A 15,820-nucleotide genomic window follows, 5' to 3' on the forward strand; every position below is an offset into this window, starting at 1 on the left:
CTAATAAAATGTGTTGACATTAAAAATGTTGAAATCCATGTTAATATATTTATACATATATAACAAACAGACGAAATAACGAGGAATGTTTGGTTGAAAAATCTTTATTGCTGTAAAATCTTGAGACAAGTTGTTAAAACAGGCAACTAAGAACTTAAGAATAAAGAGACTGAGATTGAAAAAGACTGCAGACTGAGAGCTGTAGCAAAGTAAAAAAAAAAAAGCAACAACACCCCCCCCCCCCCCCCCCCACAAAGAAAGAAACAAAACAAAACAAAACAAAACAAAACAAAACAAAAAAAAACTGTATCATGCCCCCAGTGAATCAGCTCAGGACTGGGAACACTGGTCTCTCCTCAGAGTCTCTGAGAGTGGAGTATCGGAGCCCCTCGTGGCCTCACAGGTCACAGAGCCCACCTTCTCCCACTGGTCTGCAGGCAGCATCAGGGTGCTGCTCCAGCTGTAGAGCCTGTCTGTCTGCAGCGCCCCGGGGCTCCTGCTCACTTCCCAACCAATGCCGCTGCATCTGCGGCCGTCAACGATCCAGGACAGACTCCAGTCTGAGGGAAAGCCCTTGTTGGCCAGACATGTGAGCGTGGCATTCCCCTGCTCCAGCTCCTTACTGGAAGGGGCGAGCACTGTCAGGGTGGGACGGACATCACCTAGGAGACACCAATCAGCTTAGAGAAAGGGTAACAGGTAGTTTCTGTCAGATGTTTTTCTGCTCCAACAGTCACTCACACGTTGTTTCACTTCCCTTTAAGAAACCTCTCAGCACAGAAATAACAGCAGTGAAATATGTCCAAACCACATACAGAAGGAAAAAAGTGCAACATTTTACAAAAGAGTGTTAAACTCACAAAAATCTGACTCACTCATGATTTTAAGGATTACTGGGAAATACGTTTAGAAAACAACTCAAACTATTTACTTCATAAACAGAGATTTTTTCTATACAGTTAACCTTTATCTGAAACTATCTAAGTTTAGTCTGTTTAATTTCATTTGAGGATTTTTATTCAAGTAAATGTTGTTTATCCACAACTTACCGTGAAGATCATATACAGAAAAATCACTGAAGGAACCGTTTTATCAACAGCAAGTAGGTTAACGTTTCAAACACAAATTTAGACATAAATTTCTGTCAGCCTCCTTGATATATCAGGGGAAAAAAAGTTTTTAAATGTTTTTCTCTCAGCCAACAGTCAACAATTGAAGCAAATAAAAGATCTTATTTTTCAACAGTATAAACTTACTTCCAACATCCAGTCTGGTTCCTCCACCAAAAGTCCAAAACAGTGATACAAACTCATTGAGGCGCCGTACAAAAACTGACTCTGTTAGACTGAACTAAACCTACAGGCTCAACCAGTTAAAGCAAATAATTGTAGTGCATAACCTTCTGTTTTCCAAATTTAAATAATTTTTTATGTTTACTTTTCTAAAAGTCAGTTTGTTTCTCAGCCTGCCAAAACCAAACCCCCAAAAAATAAAAAATAAAAATGCTAAACATAACTTGGACATTACTCAAGATCTATATTTTTTCTAAAAAAAAAAAAAAAAAAAAAAAAAAAGGACATAGAAATAACTTTATTTTTAAACTTACTTCCAAATTCCAGTCTGGTTCCTCCACCGAACGTGTACCACAGTGATACAAACTCATTGAGGCGCCGTACAAAAACCTCTGACTGTAGAGAGACACGGCTCTCTGACTCTGAGACAAACAAACTCGACAAAATAATTCACTCCTTCCTTTTCAGTTTTACCAACTGATCTAAAAAAATGAAATTATTGCAGTGATAAACTGAAATATATATACATTTAAAAAACAACAGAGCAGCATGACGTTGAATATAAGGACAGGGCATAAACAGGCAATAGAGTGAGATAATAAATACACAGAATATACATTATGTACACAGTTTTAAATTAAAGTGACTGAATAAGTAAATATATAACTATAAGTGACTAAAAGTGAGTAAAGTGTCGGCAGTATAAAAAGAGTGTAGAGTAGTTTATGTTTATGGGTGTGGGAAATGTTCTTATTGGCTGGAGTTAAAAAGCAGAGTGGCTTTGGGGACAAAGGTGGCTCTCCTCCTCCTCTCAGTCCTGTAGGAAATGCAGCGGAGGCGTCGCCCAGAGGGGAGCCATTGAATTCCGGGGTGAAGAATGTGAGAGGGGTCGTTGATGATTTTGGCTGCCTGTCTAAGGGCCTGTTGGCTGAAAACTTGTGCCAGAGTTCTGACAGGCAGGCCAATGATTTTAGAGCACACTGTTGCCGTGTGCTGCAGTCTGTTCCTGTTCTGAAGGCTGAGGGAGTGGAACCAGCAGGTGATGGAGAAGGTCGTGATGCTTTCCAGGAAGGCATCATAAAAAGTCATCATGATGGCTGTGCTGACTCCAAAGGAGTTGAGTTTCCTAAGAAGGTATAGCCGTTGGTGGCACCTCCTGAGAATCTCCTCTGTGTTGGCAGAGAATTTCAGGAGATTGTCAAAGATGGTTCCCAGGTATTTGTACTCCTCAACTACCTCCACTGGCTTCCCGTGGATGGTGGTGGTGACTGAAGCAGCCAGATCCCTCTGCCTACTGGAGAAAGTCACCACCATCTATTTGGTTTTGCTCACGTTCAGTTCAAGTTTGGAGCTGTCACACCACTCTACAAACTCCTGCAGAGCGAGCCCGTGGTGTTGAGAGGGCCTGACAGCAGTGACAGGAGAACTGTCGTCAGCATATTTAACCAGGTGACAGTTGGGCTGTGTGGATCTGCAGTCATCAGTGTAGAGGATGAAGAGCAGGGGGGAGAGCACACAGCCCTGGGGGAGTGCACACAGCCCTGGGGGGACCCAGTGCAGGTGGAACAGAGACCGGAAAGAGACTTGTTGAGCCGAACTTTCTGAGTCCTGTTGGTCAAACGGTCCAATATCCACAGGATCAGCTGATCGTCCAGGTGAAATCGGGAGGAATGTTTAGTGGCCAGGATATGAGGCTGCAGAGTGTTGAACGCTGGTGAGAAATCAGCAAACAGAAGTCTGACGGAGGAGTCAGGGAGCTCCAGATGTTTGTGGATGGAGTCCAAGATGAAGATTTTTGCATCATCAACACCTCTGCGTGCACGGTGAGCAAACTGGAGTGGGTCCATCAGGGGGTCAGTTGCTCTTACGATGTGCTGTTTTATGATCTTCTCCATGGCCTTCATCACAAGGGAGGTGAGGGCCACAGGACGAAGATCATTCAGAGACTTTGGGTTGTTTCTTTTGAAGATGGGGATGACTGTGGAGTGTTTCCACAGCTGGGGGACGGTTTGACTGCCAATTGAGTGTTGAAATAGAGTCCGGAACACGCTTCCTAGTTGCCCTGCACAGTGCCTCAGAACTGCTGATGTTGTCAGGGCCGGGTGAGCTCCTCTCCCTGGTCCTCCTGAGGGCTCTCACCACGTCCTCAGTCCTGAAGGTGAATGCAGAGCTGCCAGGTGTGAGTGAGGATCTGGACTCCTCAAGCTGGGTCCGTCTCGAATCTGCTGTAGAAAGCGTTAAGGTCATCAGGTAGGGAGGAGGGGTTGCTGCCCTCCACCTGGATGGTTCTGGGGGTGGTGACCACAGTATTTACAGAGGCCATGGTTTTGAGGCCCTGCCAGACTGAGCGGAGATCCCCTGTGGTGAATTTTTTCTTCAACAGTGTTTTTATACTGCAGTTTAGCAGTTTCTATGGCCCTCTTCACCTCCCTGTCGAGGGAGAAAGAATGCTGTCCCAGTCAGTGGCTTCGAAACATCCTTGTAGGGTGAGGATACTTTCTGCTGCCCACTGCTTGATGTTTTTGGTGACCTTTTTAGGGGGGCCAGCAGGATGGTGTGGTGGTCTGCTGAGCCGAGAAGGGGGACGGGGAGGGCTTTAAATGCATCTGGTACAGAGCCATAGCATTTATCCAGAGTCTTCCCCTGACGTGCGCTGCATTTAACATACCGTTGGTCTGCTTTAAGCGAATTGTCAGGGGAACAGTGACTGAAATCACCCATGATGAACTTGGGAGAGTCCGGAGTTAATTACTTTAGTTTGTACAGAGTGTTGATGAAGTACTTTGTGGTTTTAGCTGCATCAGCTCTGGGGTGGATCTAAACCAGGTTGATGGAAACCTGTGGGAATCCTGTGGGGACGTAGTAGGAGTACAGGGAAACAGCCAGAAGCTCAATGTCTGTAGTGCACAGCTTCTCCCTCACAGTGACTGTAGAGCACTGATAGGTTTTAGAGTATAAACCTACTCGCTGGAACGTTGAAGACAACACAATTACACACAAGCAAAACACCAGTAGGCAAGCTTCTTCATGGTACTCGTGCACGGGAGAGAACCGGACAAACGCCGTTCCTTCGCTTGGCCCCAGTTGCTCTCGTCCGTCCCTTCCATACCACTGTCCTTTTATTGAGGTTACATGAATATGCATAGGTTCATTAACATATGACGTCTACATACACACAAAGAGTACCTTGCCTGTGTCTGTGTGTGTGTGTGTGTGAGGTCAAAAGGGTCATATAACATGAAAGCATCAAACATCCTTAGTCAGGAAGAGGGTAGACTAGACCCCCCCGGTAAGGGAGTCCAACAGTTCATCTAAACAGAAAAGCACTTAGACTAGAACAGACGTAGCTACGCTAATCCCGTCATAAAACAATAAGACAAGATGCGAACTCTTCCCATGCCCCCAAGATGTAGGTGTGCATTCCAAGCCTTTGGGGCCTGCTAAAGATCACACATCCTATCACTACACAAGTGATTATATACTTCTAAGCATATATGGTTAAATATTTCTAAGCATAAATGACAATCAACAATACAAACTCTAACAAGCACCAGCTGTTGTTTACATACAGACACACGCCGCCGCCATGTTGCTTCCCGATGGGTTCGCGGTCTCTGTCCAGATGAAGGGGTGGTGAAAAGCCATCAATGTGAAGCGTGCTGTTGTCGTCGCTGTTGTTTAACCACGATTCTATGAATGCCAGAATGGAGGCAGTTCTGTACTCATGCAGGTGGTTGACGCAGGCTTGCAGCTCGTCCAGCTTGGAGCGGACAGACCGCACATTAGCGAGGATAATGGACGGGAGCGCTCGTTGTTTGTGTGTCTCCCTCTTGACTCTGGCTCTCACCCCACTCTTCGTTGATCTACTCCTGGTTACCTTGTTATTGTGAGTTTTTTGATTTCAGTGTCCACGGAGTATTTCCTCGGGAAAGTAGTCCGTAGGAGCGGAGAGGAAAGCCGGAGGCCGGGCTGCAGCTGCAGCTGGATGAGGGAGTCCCTGGTGTAGGTGAGCCTTGGGGTCATGCCGAGTGTCGAAAACAAGTCCAAAAATCACAAAAATGAGGAAAAGGAAGAAGGAAAAGAATAAAAATATACCGAGTAGAACAACAACGAAAAGAGCATTCAAGTTAGAAAAAGAACGCGAAACTGCTCAGCTGACTGGCCGGTCGACCACATGAGCAGCGACCCGGAACCATTGCAACCCATTAAATTAGTGAAGCAGTGGGAAGCCGCCAATCCAGCACCTGGCGAGCAGTTAGTAGAGGGTACCTCAGGGGTACCTCAGGTGGCTGTTTGGTGGATTTAAACGCCTGACCTTCCGATCATGGGCCAAGCACACTACGTACTGAGCTATCCCCGCCCTTTTTTTCTCTTTCCTTTTTTTTCGGTAGATTTACTCCTTGTGTAATTCTGATAGCTGATATGAAGCATTCTTTTGTAAAATCTTTAAAAAAAACACCCGATTTTTATTTTTCCATATTATTTACTCATTTCAGTTCTATCCATATAAAATATGGACACCTGCAATATTGTGACAAACTGGCTAATCCCTCATTCAACTTCAGACAAAAGTAAATAACAGAGCATTGAAGAAAAGAGTTTACTAAATTCAAGTCTAATAACATGACATTTGGTTGTTTCTTAAGAGAGACCACTGCGTCCACTGATCTCAGCCTCAGAGGGAGAGAGTTCCAGAGTCTGGGGTCACTCTGGTAAAAGCTCTGTCTCCTTTAGTTTTCAGCCTCGTATGACGTAGAGTAAACAGACCCTGATCACAGGCCTAACCCGCTGTGGACGTATGGCTGAAAAAGTTCAATGACGTAAGCTGGTGCTCGCCCATGATGATACATGAGTGAATAATGAATTACAATGAAGAAATAAATGAATAACATCCATCCATTCACTTCCGCTTGTCTTTTTCAGGGTCACGGGGAGCGCTGGAGCATATCGCAGATGTCTAAGGGCGGGAGGCAGGGTACGCCCTGGACAGGTCGCCAGTCTATCGCAGGGAACTAAATGAATAACAATGAATAACAAAAGAGAGAACCAAAGATTTGACATGAAAATCCTAAATGTATGCAGAGTCGAGAGGTACCCCAAGAGTCCGTACACACGACTTAAATGTGATTAAATGACACAAAGACCTTTTATTTCACTGGCAAAAATCTGTCCTGGAAACAGACAAGAGCTTCCATTTTATCTTCGTTAAGTTGAACCGCTAATCATTCTTTAAAATACTTATGTTCAATAACATGTGAGCTGATTGATCTAAGTCTCTGTGTGACAGTCAGATGATTTCCATAGAGAGGCACTTTGCATCAGCAGCACCATGCTCCAGTGCTCTGGGAGAGTTTATAGTCCTGAGAGTTGAACACTGGATGACTGACAGCTGTCCTTCATCACAACAGAAGCCACAGAAATCCTCCTCATCAAAAACATGACTTTGATCTGCGTCCTCATCTGGACTCTCCTCTGCTGCTGCTTCACAGGTAAAGTCCAGAGAATCAAACTCCTCTCCTCTATCAACATCTGTCCCTCTGAAATGAAGCCCACAAAACCATGAAGCTGCTTTATGTTTTTGTCTCTGTGTCCTCAGAGTCCAGAGGACAGATCACAGTGACTCAGCCTGGAGCAGTGAGCTCTGCTGTGGGAGGATCTGTGAGCATCAAGTGTACGACCAGTCAGAATGTTTATGGCAACAACCATTTATCCTGGTACCAACAGAAAGATGAAGGAGTTCCTAAACTGCTCATTTATGCTGCTAGCACTCGAGTATCAGGGATTCCAGCTCGTTTTACAGGCAGTGGATCAAACTCTGACTTCACTCTGACCATCAGTGGAGTCCAGGCTGAAGATGCAGCAGTTTATTACTGTCAGAGTTTTCACTATCCTAACAGTCAGTGGGTGTTCACACAGTGAAAAACAGTCGTACAAAAACCTCCCTCAGTCAGACTGAACAGAAACTGAAGTGACTGCTGCAGCTGGAAGATACTGCAGAGACTGATACAGTTCACTGAGGACACACACACACACACACACACACACACACACAGTAATGTTTATGTGGGTTTGACTCAAAACATCAGACTTGTGTCCATCCTGACGAGCTCGCACAGAAGAACATGTGAAACACAAAACAGTTGATACTGTGAGTCAGATCTGTGATGAAGAAACTCTCCTGTAAATATTCAAACTGGGAAGTAGTTATTAAAGGAGAATATTTTAGTAAACTGCAGTACTGATATATGTATGTATGTAGATTGCTCAGCTACATTCTTGGTCACAGAAATATTTCACATGATTTGATCTGAAGATTTAAAGTTTAGTTCATCAAGTCTTTAACTTCATCTTTGTGACATAAATTATTCTGACATTTACACTTTTTAACCTGCACTGATGTTCTGAAAGAGACATTTTTAGTGTCTCCTATGTTGATAAAGAAAGTTTAGTTTTTCTTTGGGTTATTTTATCAATTCTGACTTTGAAGAAAACCAGGACGGGTCTCATCACGGGTCACATGCAGGTTACAATAATCTGTCACCATGTTTTCTACTTCTTCTACACCCAACAGCAAAGATCATCACAAAATCCAACATGATGGAAAATAATGCAGCTGCAAAAGACTTTAAAACTATTTATAACAGGGAGCAGCTGTTGGCTGTGATTCTATTTTACTTATAGCTTTTGTTTTCTTTTTTTTAGTTGTTTTCATTTTTTTACATTTACACTCTGATGTGATACAGCACATGTGATTCTCAGTCAAAGTTACTGAAGCAGAGATTTTCAGTGTATGGAAGCATCACTGCTGAAGCTGAAGGATGATTATCAGACAGAAGAGCAGCTGAATGGAAACACATGAAAACCACTATTTGAAGACCTCAGTTTTTATTTGAAGTATTAAAACCATCAACAGTGCCACAAGCATGAAAACATGAAAACTATCAAAGCAATACAGACACAGAGGGAGCAGACTGAGAGAAGCTGCAGACTAAAGCCAGTATCAGAGTCCCAGTGAGTCAGCTCAGGACTGGGAACACTGGTCTGTCATCAGAGTCTCTGAGAGTGGAGTGTGGGAGCCCTGGGTGGCCTCACAGGTCACAGAGCCCACCTTCTCCCACTGGTCTGCAGGGAGCCTCAGGGTGCTGCTCCAGCTGTAGTGGCCGTCATTCTGCAGCGCCCCGGGGCTCCTGCTCTCCTCCCAGCTGATGCTGCCACTGCCATCCACCTTCCAGGACAGCCTCCAGTCTGAGGGGAAGCCCTTGTTGGCCACACACATGACTGTAGCCTTCCCCTGCTGCAGCTCCTCACTAGAGGGCGCCAGCACGGTCAGGGAGGGGGGGACTCGGCCCACTGCAGAGAGAGAGAGAGAGATGTTAGAGAAACTGGGAGTTTGGGTGAAACTGATCTCCAGATGTTTCACTTCCCTCTCTGAGCTTGGTAACCATGGTAACAGACAGGCTTCACTGCTGAACCATGGCAACAGACGAGTTTCAGTACCAAAGATAAAAATATTAAAGCGTTTCTTTGACTTCTGATGGTCTCGTCTGTAATCTGTGAACTATTTCTTAGTTCTACAATTACAATTTAAAAAATCAGAAAAATAAATTTTCAGAATTTTATCATAACTCAAAAATTAAACAATTTTATATATAAAAATAGAAAAAAACAAACAAATTTTTTTTTGGTATATTTGGGAAAAATAAAAATAACTTAATTACAAATTAAATCTCATAAACTGAGCCCAACGTGGTCAGCATGCTTTTAGAGCCGGGGTGGGCAACTCCAGGCCTCGAGGGCCGGTGTCCCTGCAGGTTTTAGATGTGTCCTTGAACCAACACAGCTGATTTAAATGGCTAAATTAGCTCCTCAACATGTCCTGAAGTTCTCCAGAGGCCTGGTAACGAACCAATTATGTGATTCAGGTGTGTTGACCCAAGGTGAGATCTTAAACCCGCAGGACACCGGCACCCGAGGCCTGGAATTGCCCACCCCTGTTTTAGAGTATGGTTAAATGGTAACCATATGGCAGTATAGTAATTTTAAATCTTCATCAAAGGCGAAATGAAATGGATGACAAATTATTTGCAGATACTTTGGCAAAAGGTTAAAACATAGAAACAAAAATGTGCCATCTATGAACTGTTTTTGAAGAAAAAATTCTAAAAAAAAGTTTTAAAAATTTAAGTTTCATTGAAAGAAAATGCTCAAAAAGATTTTAGTGTGAAATAATAACGGCATCATAATTGCATAATTTGTAGAAAACTGTGCACTTTTCTGTTGCACTGTCTTGTGTCTGTATCACTCTGTTCTGTTTTTGTAGTTCTTGTATACTTGCACTTTATTATAGTCCTATGTTGATTTACTGTTATATGTAGCACCAGGGTCTTGGAGGAACGCTGTCTCATTTCACTGTGTACTGCACCACTGTATATGGCTGAAATGACAATAAAGCCACTTGAACATGTTACATGTCAGTCGTGACTTGAGTGTGTTCAAAGCAAAAGGAGATAAAAGACCACAAAGCTGATTATCAGTAAACCGCCTGACATAACACAACACTCATCCACAAGAAAAACTGGCAAACAACAACAACAACTGGTAAGCTGCCTGAGTCGCACACAGTGGAGTGCCCGCGGAAACATAAAATGTCTCTGTTATGGGTCGAATATTTCACATTTCTATCAAGTAAATTATTCCATGCTGTGTTTCAAATTAAACTGAAGAGTCGTGAGTTCATTAGTCTTTGGTGAATAAATAATGACATCGTCTAATATGCCATGTGTCGTTGTTTCTCTCAAGCTATATTTACCAAATTTGGACTCTTTTAACTCTAACACATCGATCCAAATTCACCCACAGATGTTCAACTGTCTTAAAGTCTGAAGGACTTGAAGGACACTTTATATGATTTATGTCAAAGAACAAGTGGTGTCATGAAACGGCTGAGCAGGCAGGCAGGAAAGGACTCAAATGCAGACTCCCAGAAACAGGACGTAAAATCAAAAACCAGCTTTATTTGCTGAATGGAAATACAAAACAAAACTAGACTGGGGGAAGTATAAACTACAAACACAAAGAGGCACACAGGGAAACACAGCCATGAGGGAGGACGCAACACAGGACTGAGGGAGACGCTGACCTAAATACACAGAGGGATAACGAGAACACACGAGGAACCCAGCTAACACGAATAACCACAACGAGACAAAACGACCATGGAAACACAAGACCTTCACAATAAAACAGGAAACATGATGCGGGAGCGCAGAAGAGGCAGACGAAAGGGAGTGAGGGAACACGAGGGAGAGAGCAGACACGACGGGCTGGGAAACATAGATAAACATGACGGAATGAAACACACGGAGGAGAAACAAGGCACAAGAACTCACACCACAATATAAACACAGACACACAGAGGGAGACACAAAGGGCAACGACACAAGGGGAAATCTAATAACCAAATCTAAACAGAACAATGCAGGCATTAAAGAATGATCCTTAACATAAACAAGTAGACTGAACATAATACAAAAAAATGACAAAAACACAGGAAACGCAAACCGCTTGGTCGAATGAACCAGGACAATGACAAGTGGTCTTGAATCATTTCAGCAAAATGCCCCTGCAGAAGAAAAGCCTTCACATCTCCTCACTGCACGAGTAAATTTTGACAAAATTTCTCATCTGTCTATAAATCATGAAGGGTTCATGTGAGTCACATGCCAAATATGCCATGACAACTCTTTTTAGACACATCACATTGATCCAAGTCTCTGCTGGAGTCAGTCAGATGATTTCCATAGAGAGGCACTTTGCATCAGCAGCACCATGCTCCAGTGCTCTGGGAGAGTTTATAGTCCTGAGAGTTGAACACTGGATGACTGACAGCTGTCCTTCATCACAACAGAAGCCACAGAAATCCTCCTCATCAAAAACATGACTTTGATCTGCGTCCTCATCTGGACTCTCCTCTGCTGCTGCTTCACAGGTAAAGTCCAGAGAATCAAACTCCTCTCCTCTATCAACATCTGTCCCTCTGAAATGAAGCCCACAAAACCATGAAGCTGCTTTATGTTTTTTGTCTCTGTGTCCTCAGAGTCCAGAGGACAGATCACAGTGACTCAGCCTGGAGCAGTGAGCTCTGCTGTGGGAGCAACTGTGAGCATCAAGTGTAGGACCAGTCAGAATGTTCATTATTATTCCACCGTATCCAGCCGCCACCACTATTTAGCCTGGTACCAACAGAAAGATGGAGGAGTTCCTAAACTGCTCATTCACTCTGCTAGCAGTCGAGAATCAGGGATTCCAGATCGTTTTACAGGCAGTGGATCAAACTCTGACTTCACTCTGACCATCAGTGGAGTCCAGGCTGAAGATGCAGCAGTTTATTACTGTCAGAGTTTTCACTGGCTGAACAGTCAAGCTGTGTTGACACAGTGAAAAACAGTCGTACAAAAACCTCCCTCAGTCAGACTGAACAGAAAATGAGTGCTGCAGCTGGAAGATACTGCAGAGACTGATACAGTTCACTGAGGACACACACACACACACACACACACACACACACACACGCAGTGTTTTAACCTTTTGTGACCATAGGGGGGTTTCACAACGAGTGGTGTTTGTGTTCTCAGAATAAAAAGCTGCAAGGAAGGCTGTTTATTTGATGCTGGCTAGCAGACAGGTGAGGAGCGTTTAGCTCCAAGAGCCTGGTTCCAACCAGCCTCCCTTGCTAGCAAGTAAAATTGCTGTTCATCTTGCTTCCTTGTCGTTAACGGGAATAAGTTTCTTTCTTTCTTTTTTTTTTTTTTTTTTTTTTTTTTTTTTTTTTTTAATAAATAGGACAGGGGGAATGAATGAGAGAAAGAGGGGGAGAGAAAGAAAGAAAACCAAAGGGGAGAAGAGACGGTGAGAAAGGGGGGGAAGAGAGAGAAAAAAAAAAAGAACTCCTGGGTCACCTGTATGGAGAAAAAAAAAAAAAACAAACAGAGGAGACAGCAAACAACAAAGAGCAACATAATAATAGAGAAAACAAAGCACCATCACAATAAACTAGCTAGTCATAGATATCAATATTTACTAAATAATAAACGATATTGTGCAGCACGCAAGATAGACAGCGCACAGTGTGCTTTGAGGTAGCAGCCAAGAAAGCTTTAGTCCGCGTCTGTGAATACCCATGTGTGCATACCTGTGTGGATCAGCATGCTTGCATTCCAAAGGTTTCTCCATGTAATGATCTGCTAGGGAGTGTGGGGGGGCCACAGCCCCGTCCTCCAGGGTATGAAGCAGGTATGGAGGAGATCAAAACTCCAGACATCCAGAGGCCCCCAGAACACAAGAGACCAAGGAAGACCAACAGAGGGGCAGCCGCGCCACTGTTCCAGTAAGAGCTGAGGAGAGTCCCAGATGAGGGCTCGCCCAGCAGCCGCGGAGCAGAAGTCAGGGGGAGTTGCAGTGACGCGCCCGTGAGCTCCGCCGGCCCCCAGCTGTGCCTGAGTGACCGAGCCCCAGGCCGAGAGGCCGGGGGCACCCCACCTCCAAAGGGGCCCGAGCGAGCCCAAGGCCCCAGGCCCCGACAAGCGGCCGCCAAGGAGTGAGCCGGTGTGTACCCGGACGCCCACCCCCAGACACAAAGAACCACCAACACACCGACACCTGAGGGAGTCCGCCACCGGCAGGGGAAGTGGTGGTAGGTGGAGATAGGCCTCCAAACCTTGGAGGGCCTGAGGTGTCCCCAGAGAGGTGGCGTCTGATACCCAACCTGACATATAGACACAGACATACAGGCACACACAGACACAAACATCCATTCCCACCCTCATGCTCTCATATGCACTCACTCCACACTCAACCAACGTGGAGACAGACATAAAGAGACGCTGTACACACGATCACACTCCCCAAGCGTACTCTACAAACCGGGTCTAGGTACCCTTGCCCCTGGAGGGGGGAACTGCACCCAGACCCAGGTGGTGTTACCCTTTTCCCTGCGGTGGGGAGAGGCAGACCACCCCGACTCCGTAGCAGCAGGGAGGCCCCACACTCCAGACCGCAGTCGGACGGCCAACTCCTCCTCCTAGCCCTCCCGCTCCAGCAGGCCGCAGAGAATGGGGGTGGGAGAAGACTCCAAACCTCCCTCCACCCGCTCATTGTAGTGTTGATGCATGTGTGTTCTAAGGTGCAATTAAAACCCAGGAGGGCATGGAGCTACCTGCCAAGGGAATAAGTTTCTAAACCAGCGGGGCCTGTGGAAGCGCAGAGCAGCGATTACGGCGAAGCTGCTCCTCCGGCACCGATGCCAGAGGCGGCGGGATTCCTCCAGATCGCTCGCTAACACTGTGGAGCATCAGCAGTGAGTCACGGATGTTAAAAAGCGTCTGTCGCTCATACACCAACAGGGAGTGGGTTTTCCAAGCTAGCAGGGACACCACTAAGAACACAACATACAAACATTGCAGAACCGAGAGAAAGACGGCGTGCCATAACACCCGGTGCCATCTCTGCATTCTTATGGCCAAAGAGTGCCAAAGCACTTTAAGCACAAGAACAAGATTGTTAGTTAATCATTTACAAATCAATATTGTCTGTATGGACAGCAATTTCCCCCCAAAAAAGGGCACATGTAAAACCGCGGTGTTAAGCGATGCGGTTGAAAAAGTGGCGCACCAGTGCAACCAAGGCAAAAAGTTATTCTAGAGCCCTGTAATGTTAAAGATAATTAGAACATGAAGCCACTGCTTAGCTTAACTGAAAACAATTCTGGGATTTGTTTTTTGAACTTTAGCATCACAGTTGAACAAATGAAAGACCAGGAGAATAACAAAGTGAAAGATGAAACATCGACCAAATCATTTTAACAATGTTCAAGTTTGAAAATATACAGCTTAATAAAAACAGGATGACTTTATTTGCACAACAATGTGAGTTGATAAGAAGGTTCGTTTTTGGTATAGAGGAGTTTATTTGTTTTGGATGTGAGCAATGCCAAAACAAGAAAACAGGTCCTTATGTTCCCCAATCTTCCCAAACAGAAAATGAAAAGTAAACCAAACACGAGCTTCTAAGCAATGCTCTTAACCAGGAAACAAGTGTTTCAACAAAAATGGCCTTTCACTCCTTAACTGCTGCAAGGTTTACATTTTACTGTTTGACTATTTACACTGCACAAGTTTACTCTCACAAATTAAACCCTTTTTGGGTGAAAGAAAGATGGAGGACCTGTACTAGTGTGTGTGTGTGTGTGTGTGTGTGTGTGTGTGTGTGTGTGTGTGTGTGTGTGTGTGTGTGTGCGTCCTCAGTGAACTGTATCAGTCTCTGCAGTATCTTCCAGCTGCAGCAGTCACTTCAGTTTCTGTTCAGTCTGACTGAGGGAGGTTTTTGTACGACTGTTTTTCACTGTGTGAACACCCACTGACTGTTAGGATAGTGAAGACTCTGACAGTAATAAACTGCTGCATCTTCAGCCTGGACTCCACTGATGGTCAGAGTGAAGTCAGAGTTTGATCCACTGCCTGTAAAACGAGCTGGAATCCCTGAATATCGAGTGCTAGCAAAGTAAATGAGCAGTTTAGGAACTCCTCCATCTTTCTGTTGGTACCAGGCTAAAAGATGGTTGTTGCTCCAAACATGAACATTCTGACTGGTCGTGCACTTGATGCTCACAGATCCTCCCACAGCAGAGCTCACTGCTCCAGGCTGAGTCACTGTGATCTGTCCTCTGGACTCTGAGGACACAGAGACAAAAACATAAAGCAGCTTCATGGTTTTGTGGGCTTCATTTCAGAGGGACAGATGTTGATAGAGGAGAGGAGTTTGATTCTCTGGACTTTACCTGTGAAGCAGCAGCAGAGGAGAGTCCAGATGAGGACGCAGATCAAAGTCATGTTTTTGATGAGGAGGATTTCTGTGGCTTCTGTTGTGATGAAGGACAGCTGTCAGTCATCCAGTGTTCAACTCTCAGGACTATAAACTCTCCCAGAGCACTGGAGCATGGTGCTGCTGATGCAAAGTGCCTCTCTATGGAAATCATCTGACTGACTCCAGCACGACTCGTTTAAAAAGAGTTTTTCACAGCATATTTGGAATGCGAGTCAACTAACACTGTAGATTCATAGACAGGTAACAAATAAAGAAAAACTCGACCCCTACAATGAAGTGATGGGAAAGCTGTGTAAATTTGAGCAGATGTGTTAGAGCTCACGTTTATCCTCCAGTATCATCACCATCATTGACACTGAATGTGGGGACATAATCAAAATCGTAATTATAATACTTTTAAATAAAAGAAACCTGGAGAATCCGTACCAAAGAGCACTGAAGCTTTTGTATTCGGTGTTAACTCAACAATGTAAACAAACACTTTTTCAGTTTTCGCTCTTTTGTTGTGACATATCTCACTTTGTCACTGCTGAATAATGTCATGGAAATATAATCAACAAAGTCTGCAGACACGATGAGCCAACACCTTTTTAATTCCCAAGCAGTTGAGGGAGAGACGACATTCAGTGGGGCACTGATACGTGTCT

The 15,820-nt window shown here is 44.6% G+C and overlaps 1 protein-coding gene and 2 pseudogenes across 1 annotated transcript; all 3 read right to left on the bottom strand.

Moving 5' to 3' along the window:
• Positions 1-330: 330 nt before the first annotated feature.
• On the bottom strand, positions 331-879 carry LOC146548590 (Ig kappa-b4 chain C region pseudogene; annotated as a pseudogene).
• Positions 880-2,656: 1,777 nt separating this feature from the next.
• On the bottom strand, positions 2,657-5,315 carry LOC146548591 (uncharacterized; annotated as a pseudogene).
• Positions 5,316-8,068: 2,753 nt separating this feature from the next.
• On the bottom strand, positions 8,069-15,245 carry LOC146548592 (immunoglobulin kappa light chain-like). Its single transcript, XM_085263127.1, has 3 exons — positions 15,127-15,245; positions 14,692-15,019; positions 8,069-8,674 (listed from the first exon to the last, which is right to left on the bottom strand). The coding sequence occupies exons 1-3, from the start codon at positions 15,176-15,178 to the stop codon at positions 8,314-8,316; spliced, it is 741 nt and encodes a 246-aa protein (XP_085119253.1). The 5' UTR covers positions 15,179-15,245; the 3' UTR covers positions 8,069-8,313.
• Positions 15,246-15,820: the final 575 nt, after the last annotated feature.

Source organism: Mchenga conophoros, linkage group LG22, assembly GCF_057382185.1.
Source record: "Mchenga conophoros isolate Kocher_MC1m ecotype Shallow Benthic linkage group LG22, M_conophoros_male_GT1.1, whole genome shotgun sequence".
Taxonomy (NCBI): Eukaryota; Metazoa; Chordata; class Actinopteri; order Cichliformes; family Cichlidae; genus Mchenga; species Mchenga conophoros.